Source organism: Rhododendron vialii, chromosome 9a, assembly GCF_030253575.1.
Source record: "Rhododendron vialii isolate Sample 1 chromosome 9a, ASM3025357v1".
Lineage (NCBI taxonomy): Eukaryota > Viridiplantae > Streptophyta > Magnoliopsida > Ericales > Ericaceae > Rhododendron > Rhododendron vialii.
The window spans coordinates 3,128,233-3,142,859 of NC_080565.1; the positions used below are offsets into that span (position 1 = coordinate 3,128,233).

At 43.2% G+C, this 14,627-nt stretch overlaps 1 protein-coding gene and 1 long non-coding RNA gene across 2 annotated transcripts; one reads left to right on the forward strand and one right to left on the reverse strand.

Moving 5' to 3' along the window:
• Nucleotides 1–2,926: 2,926 nt before the first annotated feature.
• LOC131301969 (uncharacterized) lies at nt 2,927–4,207 on the forward strand. The gene is made up of 2 exons (XR_009191489.1): nt 2,927–3,025; nt 3,694–4,207. It is a non-coding gene; the product is annotated as an uncharacterized LOC131301969 (long non-coding RNA).
• A 6,366-nt stretch (nt 4,208–10,573) lies between these two features.
• LOC131299507 (uncharacterized) lies at nt 10,574–14,095 on the reverse strand. Its single transcript, XM_058325094.1, has 5 exons — nt 13,847–14,095; nt 12,524–13,720; nt 11,939–12,373; nt 11,039–11,431; nt 10,574–10,681 (listed from the first exon to the last, which is right to left on the reverse strand). The coding sequence occupies exons 1-5, from the start codon at nt 14,093–14,095 to the stop codon at nt 10,574–10,576; spliced, it is 2,382 nt and encodes a 793-aa protein (XP_058181077.1).
• Between the last annotated feature and the right edge of the window lie 532 nt (nt 14,096–14,627).

Sequence of the window (14,627 nt, forward strand, 5' to 3'; positions counted from 1 at the left end):
GTCGTCATTTTTCCATATTTTTTGAACCAAACCCCAACTCACCCCTACCCAAATCAAATTTAACCCAAATGCAACCAAATTGGGCCAACCTCATTACCTACCAAAGCCCCTAATAAATCAGCCCAATTGATGTGTCCCACGGGCCGCACTACCCAGTGGAACGGTTCTTTGCCATTTGATGTAATAATGCAGTGCTTTTGTGCATAATTGTTCACATCTTTGCACACAAAAAAAAAAAAAATAGTACAGTAGTTAACTAGATCTTTAATTTTGGTGCAAAAAAAATAAATAAATAAATACGCACGAAAGCACTTTGTTTTCAGAGGACACTTTTGGAGTGAAAAAGGATTTTATTTTTATTAATTTCGTATGTGTTTGACCTTATTTATGTGAGTAATAAGGATTTTATTTGCCACATCAGACCTCTATGCGAGCCTAATATTATGATATTTTTAACTCGTGAAGAAGCTCAATCTCAACTAAAGCCTAGGCTAGTTCACCTAGCTCGACCTCGGCTGCCAAATTTCATTGGGCTCTAGTTCAGTAAAAACATAACAAACAAATTAAAACATTCTAAAACTTAACTCTGCTCAAATCATCCTGTTTACAGCCCCCTATTTACAAGCGTTATAATTCTCTCCATAGAGTATCTATAGTATTATTCTCATCTTGGAATTATAATTATCAATAACTTCAACCATGGTTAACTTCGATTTCTATCTTTTATAAGCTAATCGTCGCACCATTTAATATTTATAAGGTGAAATTATTGTGGCTTTATTTGGTTGAGAGTTTAGTTTAGTTTAGTTTAGTTTTGGTAACGAGTGGAGAGAGAAGTAGAGTAATGATTGAAGATAGAGGTAATGATTGGAGAGAGATAGAGAGAGATGAGAAAGTAATAATTGGAGAAGTATTATAATGATTGGAGAAAGAAGTAGAGTAATGATTGAAAATTAAACTAAAACTAAAAATAAAAGGTTAACTGAACAAAGCCTTTATAGTTCGGGAGTATCGGCACGTGGTACTCTGAGTCCGAACCATTATAAATCACCCAATTCTGTGGGGTTTACCACTAAGTGTATGAACCTTATATGAACACGTGGTTGTAAAATGGTTCGAAGTACCACGTAGCGGTAATCCCGAACTATTGAATAATTAAAGTTTGGTTTTAGGTAACATGTCAGTTGGATACTAGCTGGCTGTATGATTCCAGTGAATACGCGAAAGCTCCATGTAGAAATATTAAAACTCTTGATAGAATAGCATCAAAGTTGATCCGTCTTCTTCTCCTCCTCCCTCAACAAAAGAAATTTTATTAAACTCTGAAATGGAACAGATTAAAGGTCGCAAAGGTAAACAATAGCTACTCAAGACCCACAAAAAGACGTTGGCTAGATACCAAACTTTGATTTTCAATCTTGAAAGTGGTCGTCTCACCATTTTATATTATTTGGATTTTGGCTAGTGATCATGTCATTTCCGTATCAAAAATAATTAATCTACAAGTGGCGAGAATTAATCTACAAGTTTTCGCTTAGAAGATAAAATCTCTCTTTGAATGGCACGTATTCTCTATCTGTTAGTGACAATCTGGCAGTCGAAAATGTCCTTCGACAGTAAAGTCAGTTTCCTCTCAGGGCGAACCATAGAATACTGATGTTAGTCCAAGAACTCTCAAAGCACGAATGAAATAGTAGATTTCTCACCATGCTCTCACTACGTGATTTTTTGAAGCCTAGCTCTGTTGTATGTATTATTCAGCTATTTTTAGGCGTGAATTCATAGGGCCGCCAACTCGGGGTTACCATAATTTTTGCCACCATTAGATGGCAAAGATTATATATATGAATCGAGACGTTCCTGAATTGTCCAAATCTTGACACACTAAGAAGTTTGTTTAGGTTTGATTCGTTAAGCTAACCGAAATTGAGCTTCACTTGTAGGTCGTTTAATAAATACTCCTAATATTGCTAAAAATTTAATAAACGGACCTGAATATTCTAAAGGTCAGTTCGACTCTGCTCGATTAATTAGAACCCCATATATTAGGTGCCATCATCATTATTATTATTATTTTTTTTGAGAGTTCGATTAATTAGAATCATTATTACAATCTTTCACACGAGCTATACACGTACGCACGGTCCTGACATGTTCCCAATTCATCTCGGACACTTTTGTCAAGACTTAAAAAACTCTTCATATAATATAGCAGAAAGGTTGTTACATCTTTTTCTCCTCCTGGGAACCCTAATCCAATGACTCCAACCGTCATTAAGTTTGATTATTGATTTCAATCTTCTAAGAGGTCTAGTCATTTTATATTATATTATTTGTTTTGAGAAATATTTATTTCCGGCTGTGTTGTAAACAGAGTGTTTACAGCACCAGTCAATTTCAGCCGTCTATTCGCACAATTAATGGCTGAGATTCGTTTTCAATTATGACCGGTCACAATTAACTTTTCCTCAGAAAAGTTTAATTAAAATCCGGACTGTCCAGAAATTTTTTGAACAGTTACGATTGAGTGCTGTAAATACTTGTTTGTGTACTGCATTATATCAATAATTATGCATGCTAGGAACACAACGTTCCATCGTAACATCAACTACATCCGCCTACGTGATACTGCATAATTAGTGGTTGCAAAGTTGTTTCCAAGTGGTTGTTCTCCAATTACCAATCATGCATTGTCACGTAGGCAGATTTGGTCGGTGTTGTGGTGTTATTGTATATCAGTACGGCAATAGCTTTATGTACTATACTATATACAGTAGAAATCGGCTTCACATCATCCGTTGGAACCTTACGTACGTGATGTCGTTTCTTTTTTAAGTTGTGATTCAAAAAAAAATATGTCACGGCCGGTAACCCCCCTCCCTTCGTCCCTGCCTATAAATCCAGGAGTACTTTTCCCTGCTTTCTTGCCATAAATATTGTCCTCTGTCCTCTTCATTTCCGTTCTTGTGAGCGCTCCACAGGCAAAAGGTTCCACCATACTTCAACAGGCTACTTTGGCTAGCTTGTAAGATTCAAAAATCTTCACCTTTTCCTTATGTACATTAAATTCAGATATATATGTTCGTAGGATCGGTCTGAATCTTACTCGAGAAATTAATATATCTTAAAGAGTAGATGTGTTGGAGAGGTTAAGAATAATCAATGAAAAGGAGATGAGATAAGTGATCTAGCTAGAAGGTAAAGAAGAGAGCATGCGTGAACAGAAGGAAATAAGGCAGTGGAGTCCTTTAGTCCGAAATCCTTAGGAGGAAAGAAAATAGAGCACTGAATGAGGGATAGGAATTTCGTCGTAATGAATTCAGAGGCTCCTCCTTCATGTATATAAAGTAGTCCTTCTCCTTTGTTTCGACACACCGAAATCAAAAACTCTATCTTCTCCTTCTAATACTTCTTTTGTTCTAGAGAGAGTACAAACACAGTTCGCTTGACTGGCAGTCTAGGCAATTCTTTTTCGACTCAGGGTGACCTAGTATCCCTAGGAGACGAACGCCGACATAACCTCCAGCTCCTCCGGTGAGACGGTGAATTTGTCTGAAGTGCACCGTGTGGAATAATACTTTGAGAAACACGGGACTCTGTTTGAGTATCTGTTGAGCTTATATAGTATGCGTACGTCCAACAATTTATTTAACATGTGTATTTATATATTTCTTTTAATGAATGAATTAACAGGGAATAGAAAATATTTACGACAAGCATTTGTGGCATTTTGAATGGGAAAAGAATTTGAGCTAAAGCTTCTATGCTGCATTTGTTCGGGGTGTGAGAGAAAATTGAAGAAACAACTGCTGAAAATACAAGGCGTGGATTCAATTGACATAGACGGAGGAGGAAAGAAGGCAAAGATTTCAGGAGATGTGGTCCCACGAATAGTCATTGACGAGCTTCTAAAGCGTTGGAAAAGGGCTGAGCTTTTGTGAGACAGGAGAACGCTCATCGATTAGGGCTGCTAAACGACCCAACCTAGTTGAGTTTGAACTCGTGTTTGTTTGTTAAAAGTTTGTTTAAGATTGATTTGTTATAGAATCAAACCAAGCTTGAAAACATTTATTTGAAACTCGTTAAGATTTCAAGTTAAGCTTGAACACGCTACTACTAGGCTAGCTTGTTTGGCTTATACTATGTATAAAAATTTTAAGCTACTTGAAATCGACTCATGTTTAACTTAATTAAAGCTTGTTTGAAATCGACTCGTCTCATAAATAAGCTAAGCTTGAACATATTTTGCAAACTTGTTAAATTATCAAACCAATCTTGATCATCTACCTGTTTAGCTCATTTATCACTCCTACGCCCGATAATGCTGGCTTGCAACCCGATACGTTCTTTAGGAATGATTTTCTTGTTCTTATTCAATTTTTTTTCGCATTGATTTGTTTTTCATCAATTTTTTGTGAATTATTGCTTCGTCATGATTAGAGAAATCTAAAAGTAAAAATTTAACATCGAAACCGATTTTTTTTGAATAAAGACGAAAAATAAGTTGTTTATTCTCTTATTTTTGTCTTTATTAAAAAAATTGGGTTTCGATCGTAATTTTTACTTTTTAAATTCCTCTCATCATGACGAAGAAATAATCCAAAAAATAATTACGAAAAACTAAAAACTGTGAAATTTTTTGAATAGGGATAAAAAATAATCCAAATTGATTATTTAACCAAAAAAAAATCCATAATGCTCTTGGAGGAAATTTGTTGGCTTGCAAGCCTTGCATAGTGTTGTTTTTATATTGGATTTTTAATTGGGCTTCTCTGAGTCCAGTCCGCATTAATTCATTAATTCCTCCAAAATTCCGCGCAAAAAAACCTGCAATATATATAATACTGTATCATTATTCCAAGTATACCCGGGATTTTGTTTGTGCTCAGTTCTTGTTACTCCTATTGTTGCTCTAGCTACTGGTGGAATGATTAATTGACTATGCCTGCATTCTCTTAAGCCTTCTTAAAAAATAAGTACGTACTTGCAATTTTTGAACTCAAGAATAAATGTCTGTTGATGAAAGGACTTGATGGATGTTGTTGAGGTTTTTAGGCGTTAGAGTTTAGCATGGTTTGGTTGATGTAATACTATTGATCTTTGTTTTCATGGTTGGCCTCTTGCCAATATTGTTCTTCGGGTTTTGGGCGGGCATATGACTGACTGTCAGGGAGTGTGAGTGCCAACTTAGTTAGGACGTACGGTCTTTGTTGTGATGCTATCGTCCTTTTTGGGCATATCCTTTGAATCTTTGTAAATATTTCCATAGATTAATAAAATCCTCTTCTTCGCTGTTAAAAAAAGAGAGGAGAATTTCCAACCCCTGGAAGGAGGTCTCCGGGTTCAGCCCCAATTTCTGATCTGTTTGCCATGAATGGAATTCACGCATAAGATTGGTTAGGGCGAAGGGAAACTCGAACCAACAGAAGGTGCATTCAATTACGGGGTGGGCAAGCATAAATTTATGAATGCAAACGACCAACGACTATACGCTTGTAAAGCGTGCACTCTGAATGAACTGGCCTACATAAACTATGAAACAAATTGCTAAGACTTAAGTGTTGAACGTGGTTTATGATGACTCGATCGATTCACGTTGCAGCTGTGACAAAAAGTACCAAATACACCGAAATTTCAACCTAAATGCAGATATACACTAAAAATCAACTGAAAGAAAGTAACCACACTAATAGTCACAAAAAATAGTAAGTAATACCATGCATTAACCTCTCTGCTCATGAGAATAGTGTACAACTACGGGTGTCGATCCGCAAAGACTATAAGGCTAGGTTACGCTACTTTCAATCCAATAATGTAATTCGAAGGAGCTCAAGTTTGGCTTAAGAGCATCAGTATTAACTAAAATAATTCTTTGAAACACGAGAGAGAAATCTTGGATTTTGAATCCACCTCTCGCATAACCAAAATTTGTATAGTTTCAGTTCACTATTCAGATCAAAATGATTGTTGCTAGGGTGCACCTTTCCTATCAATAATCACCAGGAAACTATATTGTGGGGCTCCGTTCCGGATGGTTCGTACTTTCACAATGTTGGTTCGAAATTAGCTCCTGGCTCCTTGCTCAATCCTGCAAAACGAAGCACGACTAAGAGACCACGCCGGAGGTTCTCCGGGATGGCCCTCCGGTGCAAGAGTCAGTTTGCTTGCAAGGAAGAGTTAGGAATTGAGAGCTAGGGTTTTGTTTCAGCGTACCTCTTCCAAGAAGGCATAATGGAATATTTATAGGGAACCCTTAGCTTGGTCTCCAAGATTGCACCAACGCTCAACACGCGTCGGCTGATGTCACTGTTGCATCACGTTTAGGGTTTTACAACCGTTTTCATGATGAGCTGGCACCTTCACGTGCCACCATCATTGTCCTTATAACCGTTTGGATGACGTCACGACCATCATCATTGCCATGGTTACTGTTCTGATGTGGATGAGCCGGATCGTTGGCCAAGCTTCGCTCGGCACCGAGCATGTTGTGGGACCTTCGGCAGCTATCCAAATGAACGTATCCTCCACCCCGAACAGGTGCAGGGAATGGAGCATTTAAAGGAAGTGGTAATTAGCGGGACCCTCGGCTACAGGGACCCTCGGCTACAGTTGCTGATCCGAACGTCCAAAGAAAGATATCTTGGAGTTGAAAGGAATACTGGATCACGTTCGGAAGCTGCTTCGAGCCCTTTGCTCGGCCTGCTACAATAGCCCCTCAACCCATGCCGAAGCTTTTTAATTGGTATGGGTTGATTTAAGATTTGGCCGAGCTTGAACCTGCGACAGATTAATCCGAGCCTCACATAAGGTGACAGCTGTCGAGAATTTGAACGGGTGTGTCAGTTGAAAGGACGTCTTGGCAGACGAGGAGACGGCTGGCATGGGCAAGGACTTCAGTCGCCATGTGTCACGTAGAGGTTGGCGAGGGGTTCGGCGATGAAATGATGGGCGGGAAATTCGAAAAGTCCCCCTTCGTCTATATATACCGGTGAAGGAGGAGAGAGAAAGTTCTTCTGCACTTTCTCTCTCTAGCGCTTGGAGCTTCTCTCTCTACAATTCCGCTCCAGAACTCAGCTTGAATCCAGATCCTCAACTTCAAGCCCCATTCCAACAGAAATCTTCAGGTATGTCATCGATTCTTATCGTTTTACTCTTTCTCTTGCTTTTCATGCTTATTTTCTGGGTTTTTGGGGTGATTTTGGGGGGTTTTGTACTGTATGAACAGTAGATTTCTGGGAAGAACGATGATGTTCATCCCTGAACTCAACTTGTTATTCCGAGCCCCCATAGGATGCCTGGGGCTCGCCGAACGATTTCTTCTGATGGGGATAAATAACCAAACGATCCCCAATTCTCTAGTTTGCCGAACGTAGGGAGTCTTTATAGAAGTTTCGAGCCCATTATAGGTTAGCATATGACTCGTGAGCCGATAAGATGAACCGAACTTCCAAACAATTTTCTTTTGCCGACGCAGATTTCAACTGCTTAATACCCCTTTGTTCTTTTCCTAGGTCTGGCTCACGAGGTCATCGACGTGTCTTCAGACTCGGATTGTTCGGAGACCGAATCCGATCGTCAATTCATCAGCGAACTTCTCGAGCTGCGTAGGTTGAGGAGTAGCCGAGCGATAGTATCATCTTCAACAAGGATGTCGGCGACTTCTCCCGTATCCGACGACTCTAACGCCGAGCGAGATTACGAATACGCTGCCGACGACTTCCTCACGAAGCCCGAGATAAGTTTCTCTCCGGAAACCCAGTCTGAAACCGAGCCACAGGTGGGGCAAGAAGCCAAGTCCAGGCTTATGTCAGGAGCCGAAGCTTCGACGTCGGCTACGAGCGACGCCGATCTTTTTGATAAGGTCTTGCTTTGTCCCCACGCTCACTATTTCAGTGGCAGCCCTGGGGAGTACGCAGCATTCCGAACGAAATACAATATTCCCAACGACGTTCTGATTCATAGAGTCAAGAGCACCGAAATTAGAGACCATAGGGATCACCGTCCTGAGCATATAACCGTGCCCCTTATGGCCATTTGCGAGGCTGGGCTTCAGTTCCCAATTCACCCTTTCCTTAGGGAGATCCTCTGGAAGTTCAGCCTAGCCCCCCACCAGCTTGCAATAAACAGTTACTGAATAATCATGTCGGTGATTGCTTTGATCGAGAACCATAACCTCGATTTTACCCCGACCGACCTATTTTTTACATACACCATGTCCAGACATGGCAAATCCGGCCGTCGGTATTTGACGACGCGCCCCAGAAAGGAGCCCTTGATCGACGAACTTTCGGATACAGACAAATGGGCTGATTTTTACCTCGAAGTGCACGGAAACTTTGAATTCGGCGACGGTCTCCGTCGATACGCTGTTCCGAAAGTACCTGATACGAGAGGTGATAAGGCCGAACGTGCCTAATTATTTTATTACGTTCTATTTTTATCTTCTTTGCTACTGAGGGCATTTTCTGATCGTTGATTTTCTTATGCAGAGCTCGGCCCAATTTCCAAGGGACTTAATACCAATTCCCGAGAGAAAGCTTGCGACACGCTTCTCGCCCAAGCTTGCCGACACGCTCCTACCCTTCTCGAATATAGACCCTCATATAAGGGTGTGTTGAGGAGGAAGGGGAAGAACAGAGAAACCAAAGCCGAACCCGGGAAGAAGAAAACAGGTGCCTCCAAGACTACCGGAGCATCTAAAAAGGGTGGTGCTTCAAACATCGAAGGCGCTCGGGAGAAGCGGCAACAAGGAGTACGACTGCCGAAGATTGGGTTTACCGCCGAGGAGTGGCTCACCCCGTTTTTATCCGACGATTTTATCGACCTTGCTGCCCAAGACATGTCGAGAAGAAACATCCCAAGGCCAGTGATACCAACAAAGTCGGCTAACCCAGGTCGTAGCCGCGGTTCTGCTGATCAGCAGCTACAGCAGAAAAAAAAGAGACAGAAGATATCTGAGGATGGTCTTCCATCGAACGCTTCTCAGTCAGCCCATTCAAGTGCTGCCCGAGCCTCCCCGCCCAAGGAACAAAAGAACCTTTCCGAACATCACATCAACCTTACCGACCCTGCAACCGAGGCTGCCGTCCGACGGCAATTCAGTCCTTCTTACACAATGTCTGATGGAAGAGTCCTGCAGCTGAGTGATTCCGTTAAGGAAGAACCAAACCTTGCAGTGACGCTCCTCAGGGGTCTAGCTCTTCCGAGAGACTATGATCAAGTGCCGACCGATCTGATCCCTGGGCTCGGGGAAATGTGCTCCCATCTTGTGCAGGTATTACTTTGTGCTCAGTTTTTGTACTTGTGATTTTTTTCCTTTGGAATTTCCTTGTGGTAATCTTTATTTCCACGTTTTTTGACAGGCTGGACAGGCTGCCCTGAAAGCCTATGACAAGGCCACCAAAGTCTCTACCGAGCGTGAACGATACAGGTCTGACCGAGATTCCTACCGAACCAAGTGGAGGATCTCAGATCAGCAAGCAAAGGATGCGGAGGTAGAGGTGGAGAGGCTGAAGAAGGAGCTTGCCGACGTTAAGGCTGCTGCCGAGGCCGATGCCGAAAAAATGAGGGTGGAGGAAAAAGAGAAACTCAAAGCTGCCGACGCCAAAGGCTATGAGGCCGGAATAAACCGAGCCGCACTGGAGTATACCCAGATAGCACATAAGATGGTGAATGACGAGCTTGAGGCTCGGCTTCCAGATTTCTTTAAGCTGGGTTATACTGCCGGTGCCGAGGCGATGGCTGCGGTAATGGCAATTCAAGCCGATTCTGGCTTTTTGAAGCAGCTTCTTGAGCCGACCGTGCCGGATCTGGAGCTTCCTTACACCGAAGAGGAGTGCCAACCCTTGCCTCCTGAGGATGAAGATGAAGAGATGACCGATGTGCCTGTGGCCGATCAACAGGAGAAGGCTGGAGATGATGAGAGCCATCCCCAGGCTCAAGACAAAGTTGCCGAAGATGCCCAAGTTTAGGTTTTTCCTTAAGTTTTTATTTTGTTTCTGAGTATTTTGAACTTTGTTTTTTGGACTGGATGGCACCGAACATTTGGAATTTTGCCATGCCAGATGTAATAGTTTTAAGGGGGGTCGGCATCGAACGTTTTACCAAGCCGAGCCCTCTTGGTAGGAGTTTCTGAATTTCAAGTTTATGTTTTATTGGCTTAGAAGAGATTCTCAACTTTGCTACTGTACTGAATATTTCTCTATGCCTTAGAAATATTTTCTGATTTTGGCCGCCGAAGGTCAAGCAACTTTGGCTTGTTTTCAAGGTTTTGGTAATTACTCATGATAGCCCCTACTTTGGTGTAAGGCTCGGCTCAAAATGCCAGTCTTATGCCAAGGTAATAGGTGGAGTAATTGTTTGATGTGGCCATTTAGTTCAAGTCAAATTATGAACATAGCCGTGCTGAGGACAAACTTTCAGGTTCATCTATTGTTTTGTGTTTGGACTTCAAGTTGTCCGAGTTGTTTATGATTTACTTATAACAGCCTCTACGCTGGTATAAGGCTCGGCTCAAAATGCCAACCTTGTACCAAGGTAATATGTTAAGTAAATATTTGAAGTGGCAATTTGTTCAAGTCAAATTATGAACGTAGCCGAACCAATATGATTGATCGAGTCGTGGCTGGAAATCAAATTGTCCGAGCCATAACGTGTTTGTAGTAAAGAAATCCGAACGTAGCTGTAATTGTCAGAGTACCGAGCTTATAGCGATTGAAGTTTGTATATTGTAATCAAATGTAGAGAACATTGATGCTTCAGAAGTAGGATAGACTTTTCATTAAATAAAAGATGGTCAAAACAAGTACAATATTTTGGAAAGAGAAAAGTAATAGACTTGAGAGCTGCTGTGATAGATTGAGACCGATGAGAGACTTCAAAGGTAGGCCTTCCTGAGGTTCAGAGCATTCCAGGGGTTCTCAATTTCCCTTCCTTCTTTGTCTTCTAACTTATACGAGCCATTGCCGACCTCTTTAATCACCCTGTAGGGTCCTTCCCAATTCGGTTTGAATTTTGTCTTCTGGTTGGCTCGGACAACCTTCCGCCAGACCCAGTTGTCAGTTCTGAACTTCTTAAGCCTTACGCTTCGATTGTAGCCCCGAGCGACTTCCTGCTGATAGTTGGCTAACTTGAGCTGGGCATCGTCTCGCTTTTCTTCGGCTAAAATAAGCTCGGTTGCCACTGCATCATTGTTGGTTTGGGGATTAAAAGTTTCAGTACGCAGGGTTGGGAACCTTGATTCGAGTGGGATGACAGCCTCCATGCCGAAGGCCATTGCAAAGGGAGTTTGGCCAGTGGAACGTCTGGGAGTGGAGCGGTAGGCCCAAAGGACCCGAGGCAGTTCCTCGGCCCATTTTCCTCGTTTAGAGTCTAGCCGACGTTTGATGACAATGCAGACAGTCTTGTTAGTGGCTTCGGCCTGGCCGTTGCCCTGGGGGTAGGATGGGGTTGAATTGAAGAATCTAATTCCGAATTCAGCACAGAGTCCAGTTAACTATTTTTCGACGAATTGGGAGCCGTTATCCGAAACAATTGCATAAGGAACGCCGAACCTCGTGACGATGTTCCTCCAAACAAATCGCCGAACGTCTGCTTCAGTCGTTGTGACTAATGGCTCGGCTTCCACCCACTTTGAAAAGTAATCCGTTGCAGTGATCAAAAACTTGAAGCCCCCAGGGGCAGTTGGAAGTTTACCAACTATATCCAAGCCCCATTGGGCAAAGGGCCAAGGACTAGTGATGGGTTTGAGAGATTGAGCGGGCTGCCTTGGTATAGGGGAAAAAAGTTGGCAAGGCTTGCACTTTTTGACCACTTCTTCACAATCCTTCTTCATTCCTTTCCAAAAGTATCCTTGACTGAGAGCTCTTTGACAGAGGGAGCGCCCGCCAGAGTGACAACCACAGCTTCCAGAGTGAAGTTCGGTCAAAATAATTGGGACCTCGGTTGGATGAACCACTCTTAGATATGGCCCTGTGAAGCTTTTTCTATAGAGTTGGCTGTGCTTAGAGATCCAATAGTAGGCTGCTTTACTGCGTACACGGTGGGCCTCCTTTTTGTCCGAGGGTAGCATATCGTCTTTGAGGAACGAGACGATTTCATCCATCCAACTTGGGCTGAGGGAAATGTTGAATACTTCTTTCGAGACGTCGAAGCTTGGCTGGTGGATCTCGCCGAGGCTGATGTGTCGGTATTCAGATGCTTTGCTTGCCGAGGCCAAACTTGCTAGAGCGTCGGCGTGAGCGTTGTTCTCTCTGTTGATCTGTTCGATTTGGAATCCCTTGAACCCTCGGATTAACTCTAGAGCCGTAGCTTGATACTTAATCATTCTTGGGTCCCGAGCTTCATAATCACCTGTTACTTGATTGACGATCAGCTGAGAGTCACAGAAAACTTGTAGGTCTTCAACTTGTAAACTTGCCGCGGCTCGGAGACCAGCAAGCAGAGCTTCATATTCGGCTTCGTTGTTTGTGGCTTGGAAGTTGATTGTGATAGCAATTTCATGAAGGATGCCACAAGGGTTTACAAGGACAACCCCTGCACCCGCGCCGTTGCTGTTTGATGCCCCATCAACGTGTAACTTCCAAACGTCTCCGCTGAATAAGTTCCAAGTTTTTCGAGCCTCTTGTTGTTCTAGCATTCCATAATTTGGCTTCACCAATGTTTCTTCGTCCGGGCTTCCAGGGGTGAATTCAGCAATGAAGCCTGCCAATACTTGGGCCTTGATTGCAGTTCGAGGCTCAAAGTGGATATCAAAATTTGCTAATTCGATCGCCCATTGAGATACTCTGCTTGATAGGTCAGCCTTCCTCAAGAGATTTTTAAGTGGAAACTGCGTGAGAACTATGATGGGGTGCTCTTGAAAGTAAGGGAGCAATTTTCGAGCTGCTGTAACCAATGCTAGAAGAAGCTTCTCCAGTGGCAGATATCTAGTCTGTGCTGGGAGTAAGGTTCGGCGAGAAAAGTAGATTGGTTGGTCCTCAAGGCCTTCCCGTCGGACAAGTGCCGAGCTTACGGCATGTGGAGAGACAGCTAAATAGAGATGGAGAGTTTCAAAAGCTACTGGTTTGGCAAGAAGAGGGGCCGAACAAAGATAGGATTTCAGCTCGGTGAGGGCTGCATCACAATCTTCCGTCCATTTGAAACTTCGTCGGCTTTGCTTCTTAAGAGTTTGGAAGAAGACATGGCATTTATCTGACGAGCGGCTAATAAATCTGTTGAGAGCCGCTGCCATCCCGGTTAGCTTCTGAATTTCCCGAGGGGTGGATGGTGGTTTCAATTGCTGAATAGCTGAGATCTGGTTCGGATCTGCTTCAATACCACGCCTAGTAACCAAATAGCCGAGGAACTTCCCGGAGCTAACTCCGAAGGCGCATTTGTCGGCGTTAAGCCGTAGCTTGTGCTTCTTCAATATTGCAAAGACCTCGGCAAGATGAGAGAGGTGGTTCTCGGCCTTGAGACTTTTGACGACCATATCGTCAATATAAGCCTCCATGATTTCTCCGATGAGAATTCCGAACAACAGGAATACCATTCTTTGAAATGTAGCCCCCATATTCTTAAGGCCGAACGGCATAACCAGGTAGCAGAAGGGGCCTCTGGGTGTGATGAATGCCGTCTTTTCCATATCGTCGGGATCCATGGCTATCTGATGGTAACCTCGATAACCATCCAAGAAACTCAGCCGAGCATGACCCGCTGTTGCGTCTACCAATTGATCAATCTTTGGAAGGGGTAGGCAGTCTTTAGGACAAGCATCATTCAAGTTGGTGTAGTCCACGCAGACTCTCCATTTTTCATTCTTCTTCTTCACCACCACAGGGTTCACGAGCCAAGTGGGGTATTGCACTTCTTTGATGGCGCCAGCTTCGAGGAGTTTGTCCACTTCTTCATTTACTGCATCGGCATGAATAGTGGCCGACCGCCGAGGCTTCTGAATCACAAGCTTTGCTGATTTTGAAACTTTGAGGAAGTGCTGGATGAGCTTTGGGTCAATGCCTGGCATGTCATACGGCGTCCAAGCGAAAACTTCAATGTTGCTCTTGAGGAACTGCAAGGTTTCTTCACTCTCGGCTTGGGGTAGACCGGCGCCGAGCATGAAGTATCGTGATGCATCCTCGTTGAGTGGGAATTTAATAAGATCCTCAATTGATTTTTCTTCAGGAAGAGATCCGACGTCTTCGAGGACTGGTTTGTCAGGGACTTCAACCCAATGTACTCGTTTGGAGCTTGATGACTTTCCGATGGCCGAGACGTAACATTGTCTGGCTTGTAACTGGTCTCCGAACAGATCTTCTTGTCTGCCGTTTGCGCCGATGTACCTGACCACTTGGTGGTAGGTTGAGGCGACGGCTTTTATTAAATGGAGCCAATTTCAGCCAAGGATCGCGTTGTATGGGCTCGGGGCGTCCACAACGACGAACTTGAGATTAGAGGCAACCGAGCCTGTAACAACAGGGAGGGTAATCCGTCCAAGAGGCCAAACGGGATTGCCACTGAATCCGATCAGAGGGACTTCAGCCGGGAGAAGGCACGATTCTGGAATTTTGAGCTCCTTGAAGAGAGACAAGTACATTACTTCTGCCGAGCTTCCTTGATCAATAAGCACCCTTTTGACAGAGTGAGTTGAG